The sequence below is a fragment of the Trachypithecus francoisi genome, unplaced genomic scaffold (genome assembly GCF_009764315.1).
Source record: "Trachypithecus francoisi isolate TF-2019V2 unplaced genomic scaffold, Tfra_2.0 Lachesis_group8, whole genome shotgun sequence".
Lineage (NCBI taxonomy): Eukaryota > Metazoa > Chordata > Mammalia > Primates > Cercopithecidae > Trachypithecus > Trachypithecus francoisi.
In genome coordinates this window covers 112089536-112107804 of record NW_022681473.1, presented here as the reverse complement: position 1 = coordinate 112107804, position 18269 = coordinate 112089536, and the positions used below count along the sequence as shown (strand labels likewise).

Here is an 18269-nt window from a genome sequence, read left to right as displayed (position 1 = left end):
TAGCTAGGACTACAGGCACATGTCACTATGCCCAGCTAATTTTTGTATTTCTAGTAGAAACAGGGTTTTACCATGTTGGCCAGGATGGTCTCAATATCTTGACCTCTTGATCCACCTACATCGGCCTCCCAAAGTGCTGGGATTACAGGCGTGAGCCACCGCACCCTGCCTAACTCAAGTTTTATTAATCTTCTTTTTCTCAATTTTTCAAATAATTGACTGGATTCTCAGTTAAGTATGCCTCTCTTTTTAGGAACAGAATTTAGCTGGGAAAATAGGTCAGGAAGAGCAAAAAAGAGACAGGAAGGAGCATTGTGTAAAAGAGACTAAAATCATAAAGACTAGAATTATAGGGACCTTGAGGATGATTTCATTCAATCCAAACTTTTAAATATGAGAATACTGAAGTCAGAAGAAGTAATGTCATTTACCAAAGGGACCACATTTAGTAAAGTCAGAAGCAGACTGTGAACGAATCACTCTTGACTCCTCACACGAAGTTTTTTCTACTTCACTCTTATCACAGATATTGGGAGTCGAAAACTTCCTTAAGCTGAGTGTCATCTCTGTGTTTTTTTTTTTTTTTTTTTTCAGAGATGTGTGGCCCACTAAGCATTGCCTGCAATGGACATCCCAAATCAGACCACAGTGACTGAGTTTACCCTGACGGCCTTTCCTGTTTTTCAAAAGCTTCAAATTTCCCTTTTTGTGGTCCTCTTCTTTACTTACATGCTTACTCTAACAGGAAATGTTGCCATCATTTCCCTGATATGAGCGAATCTTTGCCTCCAAACCCCAATGTACTTCTTCCTCAGTAATTTGTCATTTTGGGACATTTTTTCACCACCTCAGTTACCCCAGAGCTATTAGCCTGTCTCCTGCAGGACAAGGAGACCATATCTTTTGCTGGGTGCATCACCCAAACGTATTTCTTCTTTTCTTGGGGACAGTGGAGTTTATCCTCATGGCAGTGATGTCCTCTGACCACTACGTGACCATCTGTGACCCCTGCACTACACCATCATTATGAACAGGAGGGCCTGTCTCTACTAGTTCTGGGCTGCTGGGTTGGAGCCTTCCTGTCTGTGCTGTGCCCAACCATTGTGGTGTCCAGATTGCCTTTCTGTTACAAGGAAATTAGTCACTTCTTCTGTGACATCACCCCTCTGTCACTCCTTCTGTGACATCGCCCCTCTGTCACTCCTTCTGTGACATCGCCCCTCTGTCACTCCTTCTGTGACATCGCCCCTCTGTCACTCCTTCTGTGACATCGCCCCTCTGCTACACGTGTCCTGTATAGACACTCATTTCATGGAGATGATAAACTTCCTCTTATTTTCCCTCATCCTCCTGACCTCACTGGTGCTCACCACTGTGTCCTACATCTACGCCATTTCTACCATCCCGCACATCCCCTCAGCCAAAGGACATCGGAAGGCCTTTTCCACCTGCGCTTCCCACATCACCGTCGTTTCCATTGCATATGGGAGCAACATCTTCATGTATGTGAGGCCCAGCCAGAGTCACTCACTCGATTTTGACAAGGTGACAGCTGTCCTTACCACAGTGCTGACCCCTCTTCTGAATCCCTTCATTTATAGTCAAAGAAATGAAAAGGTAAAGGAAGTCTTGAAAGAAGCAGTCAGCTAAATTATGTCCTCATGGCACAGGAGAACTTAAAACTTTAACCAAGCTTTTTTGCTCAGAATGGTTATTTTCATCTCTACTTCAGTGTAGAGAAAGACAGATTTAGACACCAGAAAATCAAAGGCATATGGGAAGGTATGAATAGGCTCAGTGCTGCACCAGAGGCAAAGTATTATAGTCACAGTTTAGAAGAGACAATTCCACTACAGAGAAAATAACATTCCCTGAACTCTATTATTGAACCACTGCACATTCACAATATCATGGATTAATGAAAAATACAAAACTAAAATTAAAAAAACTAAATTTTGAGCCTGACTTTATCACTTTTTTTTTTTAATCAAGTGGCACTTAGCCTGTCTATTTGTTTTCTCATCTGTGAAATGGGGACGTTGTGCTTTTTCTTTTTGTTGTTGTAGGCTTAGCCAAGATGGTCTAAGAAATGGAACATACAATTAAAAACAAACACTTCTACTGGATCTTTTCAGTTGTTGCAAGGCTTCAACCTTGAGAGTTAAATATTATATAATAATAATAACAATAACATAATCCAGGGTTTGTACAGTATACTTAAATATTCATGCATGGATTTCATGTATTCTTCTTAATAACCTTAGAAAGCTAGTATCATTATCTCCATTTTACAGATGAGAAAACTGAGGTTTACAAAGGTTAAGCATCTTGCCCCAAACTACACCATTGGTGAGTGGCAGAAATTTAGAATATGGGAACTTCAGACTCCTTTAGCACCTCACTATGTTATAAAGTGTGGATGGAAAACTTAAGAGGGGAAACCAAACTAGCCTGGAAGCTGCCTTCTTTTTCTAAAGCCAGAAGCCAACAGTTACACAGAACTGCAGATCAAGGCAGGCCAGGAGTAGGATACAATTAGAATGGACTGAAAGGCAATTGGTTTGAAAGGAAAACTATTTATTCAGAAGCCATAACTGACCATGAGTCTAGACTTATCATCTACAGCAACTGGCCAATGTGGCCATCATATACAGAAGAGTATCTTAGCATTCATTTGGTTGAGGAAAAAAATATCAGAAAATGAATCAAGCTTGCTTAAGTAAACTATGTGCTTATCATAATAATCAAAAGTGCCATATGGAACCCCAGAAGATAAGAAACATCAAGACCTGCTAAGTGACAAAAAGAAGGAACTAGAAATTTGTAAGGAGCCAGGGTAGGTATTCTCCTCTCTTTAAGTCTCTGATTTATCTTTAGGTCTCTCTGGAGTTGTATTTCTCTGTATTCTTTTTCTCCATATACTTTGTGGTAGGCTGAATAATGGCCCCTAAAGATATCCAGATTCTGACCTCTGGAAACCGTGAATGTTATTTTATGTGGCAAAGAAATTTTTGTAGATGTGATTAAGTTAAAGTTATTGAGATGGGGGATTATCCTGGATTACCCAGGTAGGCCCTATGTGTAATCCCAAATGTCATCATAAGAGCTAGGCAAAAGGAGATTTTACTACAAAAATGAAGGCCATGTGATGACGGAAGTAGAGAGAGATTTGATGATGCTGCTCTGCTGGCTTTGGAGACAGAGGAAAGGGCCATGAATCAAGAAATAAACCTCTGAAAGCTAGAAAAGGCAATGAAGCTTTATTTTCTCCCACAACCTCCTGTGTGGCTCTGCCAACACCTGGGTTGCAGCCCAGTGAAACTGTTTTTGGACGTCTTGCCCTCAGAACTGTGAAATAATATATTACTGTTGTTTTAAGCCACCAAGTTTGCAGTAATTTGTTAGAGCAGCCATAAGAAACTATACCTGATTTGTTTTTCTCTCTCTGCAGTGTTTTTTTCCACTTTTCTGTGCACATGGAAGATAGGTGCTTTTGTCATTCACAAATATATGTATATACTCAATTATATATATATATTCAATATATAAGGGTATAGATATTGAATGTATTTGAATGCATTGATATGCATTAAATTTAAGTGGATGCATATTTAAAATAATCTGAGTTCAAAATCCAAATTTCTGGGAGGAGGATATGATTGGTCCAACTAGAGTAAGATTATCACTTCTGATTCACTTATTTGTAAGAAGAATGAGTCAGCAAGGTGTCAAATCACCCTGTGTCCACAATGCCACTGAGTAGGTGCTGTGGGAGTAAGCACTCTAAAAAGAGTGTAGGAATGGGAAAAAGACAATTAGACTTTCTAGCTGAGAGGACAAAGATAGAGACTTTAAGAATTGGCATGGAATCTCTCAGTGAAGAGCAGGTAAAGAAAGTGCTCTTAGGAATGAATTCAGAGTATTATAAGAAAGCATAGTCCATCATAAGATAATGAAGTGGACAAATGTTTAAAGTGGTTAAATGTTTAAAGACAAAAAGAAGGTAGACCAAAGTCACCAAGAATGAAGCAGTCCTGTAATTTTCTGCTCTGTGCTTATAATCAGACCCTCATTAAGACACGGTATCAAAAGTTACCATATTAGGTTACTATTGCTGCCATAACAAATTCCCACTAATTTGGCAGCTTAAAACAACACAAATTTATTATCTCGTAGTTCTGTAGGTCAGAAACCCAACACAGGTCTTACCAGGATAAAATGTCAGCAGGTTGCATTCCCTCCTGGGAGCCCTAGCAGATAATCTCTTTCCTACACCTTTGGGTTGTTGACAGAATTCATTTTCTTGAGGGCTATACTATGGTTTCAACCCGGAAATTTATTTCACTCGAGGAGGAAATTTGTTCCACTAAATCTAAGAAATAGTTTGTTTTCTTATGGTTATGACATTGAATTAATTGGTAGTGATCTAATGCTAAAAAAGACCTTTAACGTTGAAACATTGTATACATTTTAAACATGAGCAGTAATACCTTTAAGATCTTCTTAAAATCGTAAAGTCAAATCACCTATTTTGAAAAGTCATTTTAAAGTTGGAAGAAAACGCACTATAGAAAATGTTTAAGGCCGGGCGCGGTGGCTCAAGCCTGTAATCCCAGCACTTTGGGAGGCCGAGATGGGCGGATCACGAGGTCAGGAGATCGAGACCATCCTGGCTAACACGGTGAAACCCCGTCTCTACTAAAAAATACAAAAAACTAGCCAGGCGAGGTGGTTGGCGCCTGTAGTCCCAGCTACTTGGGAGGCTGAGGCAAGAGAATGGCGTAAACCCGGGAGGCGGAGCTTGCAGTGAGCCGAGATCTAGCCACTGCACTCCAGCCTGGGTGACAGAGCGAGACTCCGACTCAAAAAAAAAAAAAAAAAAAAAAGAAAGAAAATGTTTAATTAACCATGTTTGAAGAGTGGGATTGTAATTACATCTCTTTTTCCCACCTTTTGGAGCTTTTAAAACTTGGGAAGCATATGCTAATTTTAATATTGGAAAAATTAACAAACACAATTTTCATAAACAATAAAATATATATTAGAAGGAGAGTTAAGTTCAGGTGTTTCCTGAAATAGGAGATATGATTTAAAACATTTTATTTTACGATTAAAGAGAAAAAACTGTCATGAGTTCACTTTAGTAATAGATTTATAAAGAATACATTCTTCCTAGCACAGAGACTGAAGTTAAAAACATTTTTTTAATTTTTAAAGGAATATATTCTTAAATTGAGATTCCTCCTCCATAAAGATAAATGCAAATCCTTGAAAATGTCTGCATCTTAAGAACCCAGTTATTTTTAAAATATTAATATAATTAAATACTCCAAAGATTTTTTAAAATCCTTAGATTTATGAAATTGAAAGTATAAACTGTGGGAGGTGTCCTGAGAAAAACTGAATGGCGTATTCTCTTAATGGTCACATTCCCACTCCCATGTGCCACATAGAAAGTGGACCCCTTCCTCACACCTTATACAAAAATTAACTCAAGATAGATTAAAGACCTAAACGTAAAACCCAAAACCATAAAAACCCTAGAAGAAAACCTAGAAAATACCATTCAGGACATAGACATGGGCAAAGACCTCATGACTAAAACATTAAAAGCAATTGCAACAAAAGCCAAAATTGACAAATGGGATCTAATTAAACTAAAGAGCTTCTGGGCCCTGCGGCACGGAGCGGCGGTGACGGCGGCAGACCCCCCCAGGCGGGCTGGGGCTGAGCCCGGGCCGGGGTGAGGGCTCCAGGGGGACCATGCCCGGAAGCCAGCCGGCCGCAGCATGGCTCACGGGCCCGGCGCGCTGATGCTCAAGTGCGTGGTGGTCAGCAACGGGGCGGTAGGCAAGACATGCCTACTCATGAGCTATGCCAACAACGCCTTCCCGGAGGAGTATGTGCCCACCATCTTCAACCACTACGCAGTCAGTGTCACCGTGGGGGGCAAGCAGTACCTCCTAGGACTCTATGACACGGCCGGACAGGAAGACTATGACCGTCTGAGGCCTTTATCTCACCCAATGACCGATGTCTTCCTTATATGCTTCTCGGTGGTAAATCCAGCCTCATTTCAAAATGTGAAAGAGGAGTGGGTACCGGAACTTAAGGAATACACACCAAATGTACCCTTTTTATTAATAGGAACTCAGATTGATCTCCGAGATGACCCCAAAACTTTAGCAAGACTGAATGATATGAAAGAAAACCTATATGTGTGGAACAAGGACAGAAACTAGCAAAAGAGATAGGAGCATGCTGCTATGTGGAATGTTCAGCTTTAACCCAGAAGGGATTGAAGACTGTTTTTGATGAGGCTATCATAGCCATTTTTACTCCAAAGAAACACACTGTAAAAAAAAGAATAGGATCAAGATGTATAAACTGTTGTTTAATTACGTGAGAAACATCTTCAGTGGCCAAGGAAACTGTCCATTTCTCTCAGAAAGCAAATGAAATGCTACAGCTATACCCAGACCTTTTACAGGTAATGAAGCAGTTCAAAACTTGAAAGAAAACAAAGCCTGTCCTCAGAATTCTATAAAGGTTATTAAGAATGTTCCTTAAAGGTTTAAGAAGCAGTAAGCAGCATCTGAAGCCACAATCTATTATAAATACTTTATTTCAACTAGAAGGTACAATCTCTCAGGGGTTTCATAGTTTAAAAAGCTACAATCACATCATGTTGTAACGACATAAAAAACAGTGCTGTAAATGGAACTGCTTAGATCCACATGTCATATGAATAACTGACAACAAGCAACCACATTTAACATGATTATTCTCATAGTTGTATAAGGGTGAAAAAATACTTTGCATTCATCAAGTGTATTTAATACATTCAAAGTCCATTAGAAGCTGGTTTTGCTGACAAAAGAACCAGCCAAGTCATCAGTAAAGAAGGGTTGGCCAGTGCGTATTTATATGTGGACAAGGGAGGACCTGACATAGTCAGAATCCTCCTTATTTTTTGTCCCAACTATAATCAACTGTGCTCTAAGATTCTCAGGAGCTTTCTCGCTTGTCTTTCTAGGGTATCAAGGGACATGAGAAATGGGACAGTAATCACAGAATTCATCCTCCTAGGCTTTCCTGTTATCCAAGGCCTACAAACACCTCTCTTTATAGCAATACTTCTCATCTACATATTAACCCTTACAGGCAATGGGCTTATTATTGCCATTGTGTGGGCTGTGCCCAGGCTACAAATTCCAATGTACTTCTTCCTTTGTAATTTGTCTTTCCTAGAGATCTGGTACACCACCACAGTCATCCCCAAACTGCTAGAAACCTTTGTAGTGGCAAGAACAGTAATCTGCATTTCCTGCTGCCTGCTGCAGGCCTTCTTCCACTTCTTCCTGGGAACCACCGAGTTCTTCATCCTCGCTATCATGTCTTTTGACTGCTACCTGGCCATCTGCAAGCCCCTTCACTACCCCACCATCATGACCAGCAAACTCTGCCTGCAGCTGGCCCTGAGCTCCTGGGTGGTGGGCTTCACCACCGTCTTTTGTCAGATGATGCTGCTCAACCAGTTGCCATTCTGTGGCAATAATGTTATCAATCATTTCTACTGTGATGTTGGGCCCATTTTGAAAGCAGCCTGCATAGACACCAGCATTTTGGAACTCCTGGGTGTCCTGGCAACTGTCCTTGTGATCCCAGGGTCACTTCTCTTTAATATGCTTTTTTTTTTTTTTTTTTGAGACAGAGTCTCGCTCTGTCGCCCAGGCTGGAGTGCAGTGGCCGGATCTCAGCTCACTGAAAGCTCCGCCTCCCAGGTTTACGCCATTCTCCTGCCTCAGCCTCCTGAGTAGCTGGGACTACAGGCGCCCGCCACCTCGCCTGGCTAGTTTTTTGTATTTTTTAGTAGAGACGGGGTTTCACCGTGTTAGCCAGGATGGTCTCGATCTCCTGACCTCGTGATCCGCCCGTCTCGGCCTCCCAAAGTGCTGGGATTACAGGCTTGAGCCACCGTGCCCGGCCACAAAAAATAAAATTCTAAGGGTCCCTCAGTCATCTGAATGGATTCCTCCTCTTGGCCAGGGCACTCCAAAGTTAACCTGAAAGACTGGTTCAGATCATGACAGGAAGAAGGGGTCAGACACGCCTCATTATGCCCTCCTCCCTTTTGGAATTCAGGAAAAGCTGACCAGCATTTAACATCAACACAGACCTTAAGTCTGATAAGAAACATTTACAAATGTACAATCTATTCTCTCTGAAGCTTACTACCTGGAAGCTGCATTTGCATAAAACTGGTCTCCACAACCCCTTATCATAACCCAGACATTCCTTTCTATTGATAATAACTCTTTCAACCAATTGCCAATCAGAAAATGTTTAAATCTACCTATAACCTGGAAGGCCCCCACCCCCTACTTCAAGTTGTCCTGCTTTTCTGGATAGAAACAATGTATATCTTAAATGTATCTGACTGATGTCTCATGTCTCTCTAAAGTGTATAAATCCAAGCTGTGGCCCAACCACTTTGGGCACATGTTCTCAGGATCTCCTGAAGGCTGTGCCATGAGGCCATGTTCACTTGTGTTGGGCTCAGAATAAATCTCTTCCAATATTTTACAGAGTTTGACTCCTTTCATCAACACTGCACATTCCTTTTAATTTTGAATTGAAAATTCAAAACAAAATGTAATGAGGCAAAAATATTATTATCTCAACTGTTGTACTTGATTTTCTCCATCTTGGAGCTGTGCAGGAGAAATAGATCATTTGGAAGTAAAGGAAGGGAGAGAACCTAAGGACATCAATATTAGCATGAGCTCTATCAACAAAGAATGGTTTAGAGTGCCCTGAATGAGAAAAAAAAAAAAAAAAAGGTAACATTTAATATTTTCCAAAAAAGAAATGACAGAGAAAGGAAGAAAAAAGGAACCCCAAAATGGAGCAAAGCAGAGGAGTCTGTGGGAAGAAGTCAGTGGAAATTCCCCAGAGTCGGCACCTAAAAAGCAGTTTAAGAATGGAGATGCCTAATGCTCGGTTTGAAGTCACATTTCTACAATGTTGATCAGTCTTGCCCTCAAACCTTCAGTAAAGTCTCCTATATTACCAAATGCATGTATGAACAGAACATGCATGTCACATGCATTCATGTATGTGTGTGTTGTGTGTGAGTCAAGGAGGAATAACGTTTCATGTCTGGAATTATATTGTTTGGATTAGAAACAGCCCACAGAGAATATCACAGAGATGGCCACAGAATATGCAGAGATTTTAGGAAGCCCTTCACATTTGCAGGGGCTTGGGCAACTACTCAAGGTAACCTAAATCTAGAGGTATTGGAACATCTGGGCTATACTATTGCTTTTAAAAAGTTTTTAAAAATTTGCCTTCAAATCTCATAAATATTAGTTTTTCTGGGCCTAGCCTATGACCTTAAGGGTTTCATGTCTAATGGTAGACAAAGGGTAGGATAAACACATTTTGGCAGATCCAAGAAAAGGGGGAAGGAGGGAAGAACAGGTGTGAGAATACCACGAGGCTTTAATTCATAAAACTTAAAATAGACAACATTTATTCATGCATGTTTATGTCTTACCGATATATCGATATCATATACCAAGCTATGTTCCTGGTACTGATTCTACCGGGAAAAAACATGTGTGTGTGCGTGTGTGTGTGGGTATTATAGTAGTCTGCAGGGGTATTAGTTCTAGGAGTTGGAAATGCTAGAGTTACAGAAGTCTATCCAACGGTAAAACCTCCTGAACATCAAGAATAATATGAATTACAAGAAGACTTCCAGGGAGCCATGCCTAAGATCTGCCTTTCCCTCATGAAGGAGATTGTGGGTGGCCTCCAGTGTCCAGAGAAGGTAGAAAGCTGTTTTAAAGAAAAGGAGCCCTGGCCACAGAGACAAGACAGAACTTGAGACCTCACATTGTACCCTACTGTTTCTCAAGTCTCTAAAGCCAAAATGTCTTTCCTATTCTACTTTTCTCCAGCAGAGTAAAGAATTACACAAAGATCCATTCAAACAATATCACAAACAACCTACCCAGATCCCTGGATATTATTTTTCTAGTATCAATAACTTTAATGACAAAGTTGAGCACCTGGATAGACCTGAAACAAATCTTTAACAATTAACTTTAGAGATAATTTGTTTTTGAAAATGCACACACTTAAGTAAAGCAGTGCTTTCATGATGCCACAGGATATTCATAAACAGGACTCAGAATTCAAACTGGGTGGGGGGAATGCAGGGTTAGAAAAGGTTAAGTAGGTTCCTTCATTATTGAACTTCTAAGAATCCATAACACTAAGTTAGAGGAAAAAATTTCCAAATCTCAAACATATGTGTATAAAAGTACCTCCTATATGACCTTGAACCCAACATAGCTTTATTCATCCCATCTTGGAATTCATTAAGACTTATGCCCATACAGAAACAGACACAGAGACCAATGGAACAGGTTAGAAAATCCAGAAATAAAGCCACACACCTACAACCATCTGATCTTCAACAAAGTTGACAAAAACAAGCAATAGGGAAAGGACTCCCTATTCAATAAATGATGCTGGGACAATTGGCTAGCCATATGCGGAAGTTTAAAACTGGATCCCTTCCTTTCACTATGTATAAAAATCAACTCAAGACGGAGTAAAGACTTAAATATAAAACCTAAAACTATAAAAACCCTAGAAGAAAACATAGGAAATACCATACTGGACATAGGTCCTGGCAAAGATTTCATGATGAAGACTCCAAAGGCAACTGCAGCAAAAATACAAATTGACAAGTGGGACCTAATTAAACTAAGGAGCTTCTGCACAGCAAAAGAAATTATCAACAGAGTAAACAGGCAATCTACAAAATGGGAGAAAATATTTGCAAATTGTGCACGTGATAAAAGTCTAATAACCAGAATCTATAAGGAACTTAAACAATTCAACAAGCAAAAAACAAACAATTCCATTAAAAAATGGGCAAATGACATGAACAGACACTTCTCAAAAGAAGACATACACGTGACCAACAAATTCAAGGGAAAAAATGCCCAACATCACTAATCATTAAAGAAATACAAATCAAAACTACAGTGGGATATCATCTCATACCAGTCAGAATGCCTATTATTAAAAAGTAAAAGAGAAATAACAGATGTTGGCAAGGTTGCAGAGAAAGGGGAATGCTTACACACTGCCGGTGGGAATGTAAATTAGTTCAGCTACTGTGGAAAGCAATTTGGAGATTTCTTGAATGTAAAACAGAATTGCTATTTGACCCAGCAATCCCATTACTGGGTATAAATGCAAAGGAATATAAATCATTCAACCATAAAGACACATGTACACATACGTTCACTGCAGCACTATTCCACAATAGCAAAGACATGGAATCAACCTAAATACCCCTCAATGATGGACTGGATAAAGAAAATGTGGTACATATATACCATGGAATACTATGTGGCCACAAAAAAGAATGACATCCTGTCTTCTGCAGCAAAATAGATAGAGCTGGAGGCCATTATTGTAAGCAAGTTAACACAGGAACAGAAAACAAGATACCACATGTTCTCACTTATAAGTAGGAGCTAAACATTGAGTACACATGGACATCAAGGAGACAACAGACACTGGGGCCGACTTGAGGGTAGAGGGAGGGAGAAGAGTGAGAATCAAAAACTACCTATTGGATACTGTGCTCACTACCTGGGTGATGGGATCATTTGTGCATCAAACCTCAGTGACAAGCAATTTACCCCTATAACAAACCTGCACATGTACTCGCTCGACCCAAAATAAAAGTTGGAAGAAAAAAAAAAGACCTGTCCCGTAATTATTGAAAACCAGAGCAATTGCCATTCCAAAATAATACTTTACAATCCTCTACTTAACCAATGACAGTCTTCAAGATTCTGCCTTATTGGAGCAAAACTTCCAGTTCTTATCCTAGATTTCATCTTTCCTCTTTTAACTCAGAAAGACTCACTCCCATCACATTGAATGATATAGCTCTCCCTTACATGTCAAGTAATAAACTCAGCTTTGTTTTTCATTTCTAGGGATCTTCGTATGCATTATAAATTTCCAAGAAGAGGATAGAGTATATGGTCTTTTCCAAGCTTATCCAGCTACAGACTATTTTTCTAAACGTGTCTCAGACTAGATTTCCTGCTGTTTTCCTTAAGGTATATCTCTAAAGCCACCTCTGTTTTTATCAGGACCTTATCACTCCATGGTATTCACAAATGACCAACTAACTTGGGGATCAGAGTGTAAAAATCAAATATGAGAAAATATAAAGCATAATACAGACACATTGAATGCAGATAATTACATACTTACCAAGGTATCTAATCTAGTGCCTGACCAAGTGGCTCACCACCAGGTCACTTTGAATCACAGATTCTTCTTGCAAGTCTAAATGACTCTAATTACAAAAATGCCATGTACACATAGCTCTTCCAGAACCATTCACTTTCTATACCTGGTGTTCAGTCAGACTTGGATTGAACAACTAGGAGAGTGGAACTCCTATGCAAACTTTCAGCTGAGCTCACTTCACTATCACTAATTACCCCTGCCATTTCTTCAACTTTTGGAAAATAACCTCTCTCTATCCTATTTTCTAATAATTTTTCTTTTTTTCTTTCTTTTTTTTTTTTTTGAGATGGAGTCTTGCTCTGTTGCCCAGGCTGGAGCGCAGTGGCCGGATCTCAGCTTACTGCAAGCTCCGCCTCCCAGGTTTATACCATTCTCCTGCCTCAGCCTCCCAAGTAGCTCGGACTACAGGCGCCCGCCACCTCGCCCGGCTAGTTTTTTGTATTTTGTAGTAGAGACGGGGTTTCATCGTGTTAGCCAGGATGGTCTTGATCTCCTGACCTCGTGATCTGCCCGTCTCGGCCTCCCAAAGTGCTGGGATTACAGGCTTGAGCCACCGCGCCTGGCCTCTAACAATTTTTCTAACAATAACCATCTTTCTAACAATTAGTTCTTTGCTCTGCATTAAATAGTTTTAAAGAAATAACCCAATGCCCTCCATATCTACTATTATTGCTTGAGTCCAAGTACCTGATCTACAGTAATAGCTTCCTAAGTTACCTCTCCTCATCCACTCATGACCCCCTCCATTCTCCTCAGTGACCAGAAAGACCTTACAAAGGTGTATATCTAATCATGTTGCTCAATTAATAAAAAAACTCCAATGGCTTTCCGTTAATTTTATTTATTTTATTTATTTATTTATTTTTTTGGAGACAGCGTCTCACTCTGCTGCCCAGGCTGGAGTGCAGTGGCGTGATCTTGGCTCACTGCAACCTCCACCTCCTGGGTTCAAGTGATCTCCCACCTCAGCCTTCGGAGTAGCTGGGACCACAGATGCATGCCACCACGCCTAGCTAAGTGTATGCATGTGTGTGTGTGTGTGTGTGTATTTTTTTGTAGAGACAAGGTTTCACCATGTTTCCTAGGCTGGTCTCGAACTCCTAAGTTCAGGTGTTCCACCAGCCTCAACCTCCCAAAGTGCTGGGATTACAGGTGTGAGCCACCATACCCTATCAGCTTCTCATTAATTTTAGCAGTTAATTCAACCTATAAGACCATTAGTCTATTAGGTCTGATCTCTGTCCACAGTATCAGGTCTCACAAATTCCTCTATCGCTCCCAGACCACAGCCACACCAGTCTCCTCTCAGTTTCTCCAGTACACCAAGCTCCTTCCCATTTCAGAGCTCTGGTATACACGATTTCCCATTACTTCAAGTATTCTTTTTTACTCGCCTCAGTGAAAGGAAAACAAAATCTTGGGACCCCAAACTCACTGTGCCAAAGGGAAAAGCTATGCTTGGGAACTGAATCACACAAAAACTGCCTTCCTTTTGTTTTGTTTCTAAACACATACTTTTTGTTTCTAAATATGTTTGTTTCTGAAATTCCTTTTGTTTCTAGACACGTTTACTTTACTTCACATTTACTATACCTTATAGAAAATGCAGATCTATGCATAACTGACTTTGTCCCCACTACTTGTTTTTCAGATGTAAAATGTGGATTGCTGAGCACTGATCAGAGTTTCACAAGAATGGGACTTCTTGCTAGCTGCCTACCCTCCCCTTTTTTTCTTTCCTCCTTCCTTTCCTGCCTGCTCTTTCTCCTTTAAATATTGAAGTCCTCAAAACCCTCTTTGGAAAAAGCACAGGCCACAGATCCCACTGTAACTTGTGCCTACTTTCCATGGTGTGTCCTCAACCTTGGCAAAATAAACCTCTAAATCAATTGATATATGTCTCAGACACTTTTTGGTTTATACCCCATTTCCCAACCTCACCCCCAGCCTCAGCTTGCCCAGGCATTCCACAGACTCAATTCAAATGTCACTATTCAAGAAAGCTTTCCCTAACTACCTCTCTACCAGCACCACCGCCAGGATTAGGACCTCCAGTTACATGTTCTCATAGCACTCTGTATTTCTCCTTTGGAGAACTTACAACAATTATAATTAATTTAATTAATCATAATTAAATAACCACAGTTAGTGAATACAGTAAGTTATTTAAACTGTTTTCTTCTTCCCCAACTCCTTCATATCATACATACACACAACCCGTGAAAGTTAGATCAACGAGAACAGATATTACATCTTTCTTATTCTCCATTCTGTTCCATATACCTACCACAGCATCTTGTAAGAGCAGTAACTCAAAAAATCATTGACAAATGAAAGACCAGATAACTGCACTGACAGAATTCAGATTGCATCACATATGGATTATATCTTTTGTATGTAAATATATCCTCTATTATGTAAATATCTCATACTCCATGTTTTCAAAGTAGAAATTGATTAGAATCCCCAGTTTGTATCATTCACAAAAATAAATTCCAAGTCTAATCATAAAAAGGAGAAGCAAAAAGTAGTAGAAGAAAATACAGAGAAGCCTTTATGACTTTGGTGCAGAAAAGATATTCTTAAATAAAACACCTAATTTGAAGCCACTGGAGGAAAGAGTGTATCAGATTTGAAACTTTAATACTACAAAGTTAAACAATAATCTATAAAGGTAAGGAAAACATTAATTTAATATTAATATTTAAAAATATTCAATGAGATTTATAGAGAAAAACATCTTGTACACAGTACATTTTCATGAATTTAGTCAAGTTGACACATAAAATTAATATATCTCTTGCAACATATATGTAAAATGATTAGGATCTAGAATACATAAAGAACATCTAACAACCAATTAAAAAAAAAAAAAGTCCAATAGAAAAATAAAACTCATAGGAAAACTACAAATTACCAACAAATGTATGGAAGAAAGTTCAGTCTCACCATTAATGATGGAAAGGCAAAGTAAAACAATTAGATGTTGTGTTTGTCCATTAAACTGTCTGAGATTTACAATTTGGCAACATGATGTAAGGGCATGGATATGGGGGGGAAAATCTCATACACTGCTGTTAAGAGTATAAACAAGTGCATTCATTTGGGAGGAAAACTTGGCAGTATTCCTTAAACGTGTACAACCTGTAACCCAGCAATACTCTTTCTCAGTATCCGTCTTTGTGCATGTATGCACAAAGAGGGTGATCATTATAGCATTGTTTGTAACCCCAACAATTATAAAAACATATGTTTTCAATAGGCAAATTGCTATTTACACTATGGAATGTTATGCAGAAAGTAGAAGGAATAAGGGAGATTTTTATTTACTGCTATCAACAGATCTCCAAGGCCCACTGCTAAGAGAAAACAAATTGAAGAATTCAACATGAACACACAGGCATACACATATGTACACAGAAAGTAATACTATTTACTTTCTGTGGATACATATGTACACAGCACATGAAAATAAAGAAAAAGATCTGGAAGATAAACACACTCGGGTCATAAGAATAGCTAACTTCTGGAAAGAGATGAGGAAGCCAGGGTTGGTAAAAATGTCATTAGTAGCCGGGCGCGGTGGCTCATGCCTGTAATCCCAGCACTTTGAAAGGCTGAGGCCGGCGGATCATGAGGTCAAGAGATTGAGACCATCACAGCCAACATTGTGAAACCTGTCTCTACTAAAAATACAAAAATTAGCTGGGCTTGGTGGTGCATGCCCATAGTCCCAGCTACTCAGAATCGCTTGAACCCGGGAGGCAGAGGTTGCAGAGAGCCGAGATGGTGCCACTGCACTCCAGCCTGGTGGCAGAGCGAGACTCCATCTCAAAAAAAATTAGGGTTATCCATTCACAAAATCTCTTTTCTTCGCCAAACTTGTCAGGCTTCTGAAACTCCTCCTAGGGCTATTGGTGTACTTCCTTGTAAAATCTAATGTTAGCAAAGAACTCTAAGTCCTTTAGCAGGAACTCCCCCATCCTTGATACCTGACCATCTTTAATACCTGGTCATGGTCCTCATCCTCCATCATCCCACAGGTGATATCTGATCACCCTGACTTGTCTTCAGCAAAAATCCTATTAGGTTGACTTAGCCAGAATCCCCCTTATGCCTGACAGTTCCCCTTAGTAATTTTCAATCCATTGATGTCCCAAACTCCAAAAAAATTTCCTTGACTATAAATTCCCACTTGCCTATTCTGTATTTAGAGTTGAGCCCAATCTCTCGTCCCTACAGCAAGACTTCATTGCAGTGGTTTACCTTTTCTGGTCCTGAATAAGGTCTCCCTTACCATGCTTTAACAAGTATCACTGAATAATTTTTTCTTTAACACTGGAATGCATCAAATGTTTAGAAGAACATGTTTATGTGTTATTTATGCACTTAATACTAATATTTTAAAATATTCAATGAGATTTACAGAGAAAAACATTTGGTACCCAGTAGGCTTTCATGAAATGTATATTTCTCTTTGTATTGGGTAATTTTATGTGTCAACTTGACTAGCTAAGGGATGCCCAGATAACAGGTAAAACATTATTAGTAGGTGTGTCTGTGAGGGCGTTTCTGGCCAATATGGTGAAACCCCATCTCTACTAAAAATACCAAAAAAAAAAAAAAAAATAGCTGGGCGTGATGGCGCATGCCTTGTAATCTCAGCTATTGGGAAGGCTGAGGCAGGAGAACTGCTTGAACCCAGGAGGCGGAGGTTGCACAAGACTGTCTAAAAAAAAAAAGAGGGATTAGCATTTGAATCAGTAGACTAAGAAAATCACTCTCACCAATATGCGTAGGCACCATCCAATCCATTGAGGGCCCAAACAGAATAAAAAGGCAGAGGAAGAGTAAATTCACCTCTCTCTTCTTGAGCTGGGACATCATCTCCTCCTGCTCTCTGGCCTTCAGACACCAGCACCTCAATCTCTTTCCGGTTCTCAGGCCTTCAGCTTCAGACTGAATTATACCACCAACTTCCTTGGTTCTCCAGCTTACAGTTAGCAGATGTCGGGACCTCTCAACGACCATAATCATGTGAGCCAATTCCTTATAATAAATCTCCTTTTATATGTTTATACATACCCTGTGTGAAAGGAAAATATCTTGGGCCCCCAAAATCACTAAACTAAAGGGAAAATTCAAGCTGGGAACTGCCTAGGGCAAACCCGCTTCCCCTTCTATTCAAAGTCACCCCTCTGCTCACTGAGATAAATGCATATCTGATAGCCTCCTTTGGAAGGGCTAATCAGAAACTCAAAAGAATGCAACTATTTGTCTGTATCTACCTATGATCTGGAAGCCCCCCTCCCCGCTTGGAGTTGTCCTGCCTTCTGGGTTCACACCTATTAGCTCTGTTTCGCTAATACACTTCCACTTCACCAAAAGTAACTAATCCTTTAGTTCAAACCCAGTAAACAGATCCCAGCAACGTGTCCCATGAAAACGAGGTGGCACATGGCACGTGGAGAGTGGTGACTTACAGGGTAAGAGTGACAAGAGCAAAGGAAAATGTCACGTATGGGCAGAAAGGTCCCCAAAAGACAAACACGAACAAGTGAGATCAGTGAAGACAGCCTGAAAGTAAAGAAATACTAAGCAACACTCAAAGGAAAAGAAAGAACAGTGATACCATAACTATTCTCTTTCTGAGCTTCTAATGTTCCATTCAGTTCATGGGCAATGTATCATTTAGTCCTCAGAGTAAACGGTATTATTATGCCCATTTTCTATGATGCACAATAGGGTTCAAAGATGGAGTGATTCGGCCGAGGCCCTGCTGCTGATGGTGAATGCAAGAGCCAGTATTCAAACCTAACGCTGCCCTTTTCTACCATGCTGCAGCGGACAATGCAAAGAAAAAAAATATCAAGAAAAACACGTAGACGTATCCAAATGAAAACAAACACACA

At 39.9% G+C, this 18269-nt stretch overlaps 2 protein-coding genes and 1 pseudogene across 2 annotated transcripts; all 3 read left to right on the top strand.

Moving 5' to 3' along the window:
• The first annotated feature begins 494 nt into the window (after positions 1 to 494).
• On the top strand, positions 495 to 1990 carry LOC117080865 (annotated as a pseudogene).
• Positions 1991 to 5783: 3793 nt separating this feature from the next.
• LOC117080864 (rho-related GTP-binding protein RhoQ-like) lies at positions 5784 to 6725 on the top strand. The gene is given in 2 exon segments (XM_033206230.1): positions 5784 to 6204; positions 6207 to 6725. Coding segments are annotated over 2 exon segments (615 nt in total). The 5' UTR covers positions 5784 to 5789; the 3' UTR covers positions 6407 to 6725.
• A 303-nt stretch (positions 6726 to 7028) lies between these two features.
• Positions 7029 to 12751, top strand: LOC117080863 (olfactory receptor 6X1; the record flags this gene model as incomplete). The annotated part of the gene is made up of 2 exons (XM_033206229.1): positions 7029 to 7699; positions 12718 to 12751. Coding segments are annotated over exons 1-2 (684 nt in total), but the record flags the coding sequence as incomplete, so codon positions are not given.
• Between the last annotated feature and the right edge of the window lie 5518 nt (positions 12752 to 18269).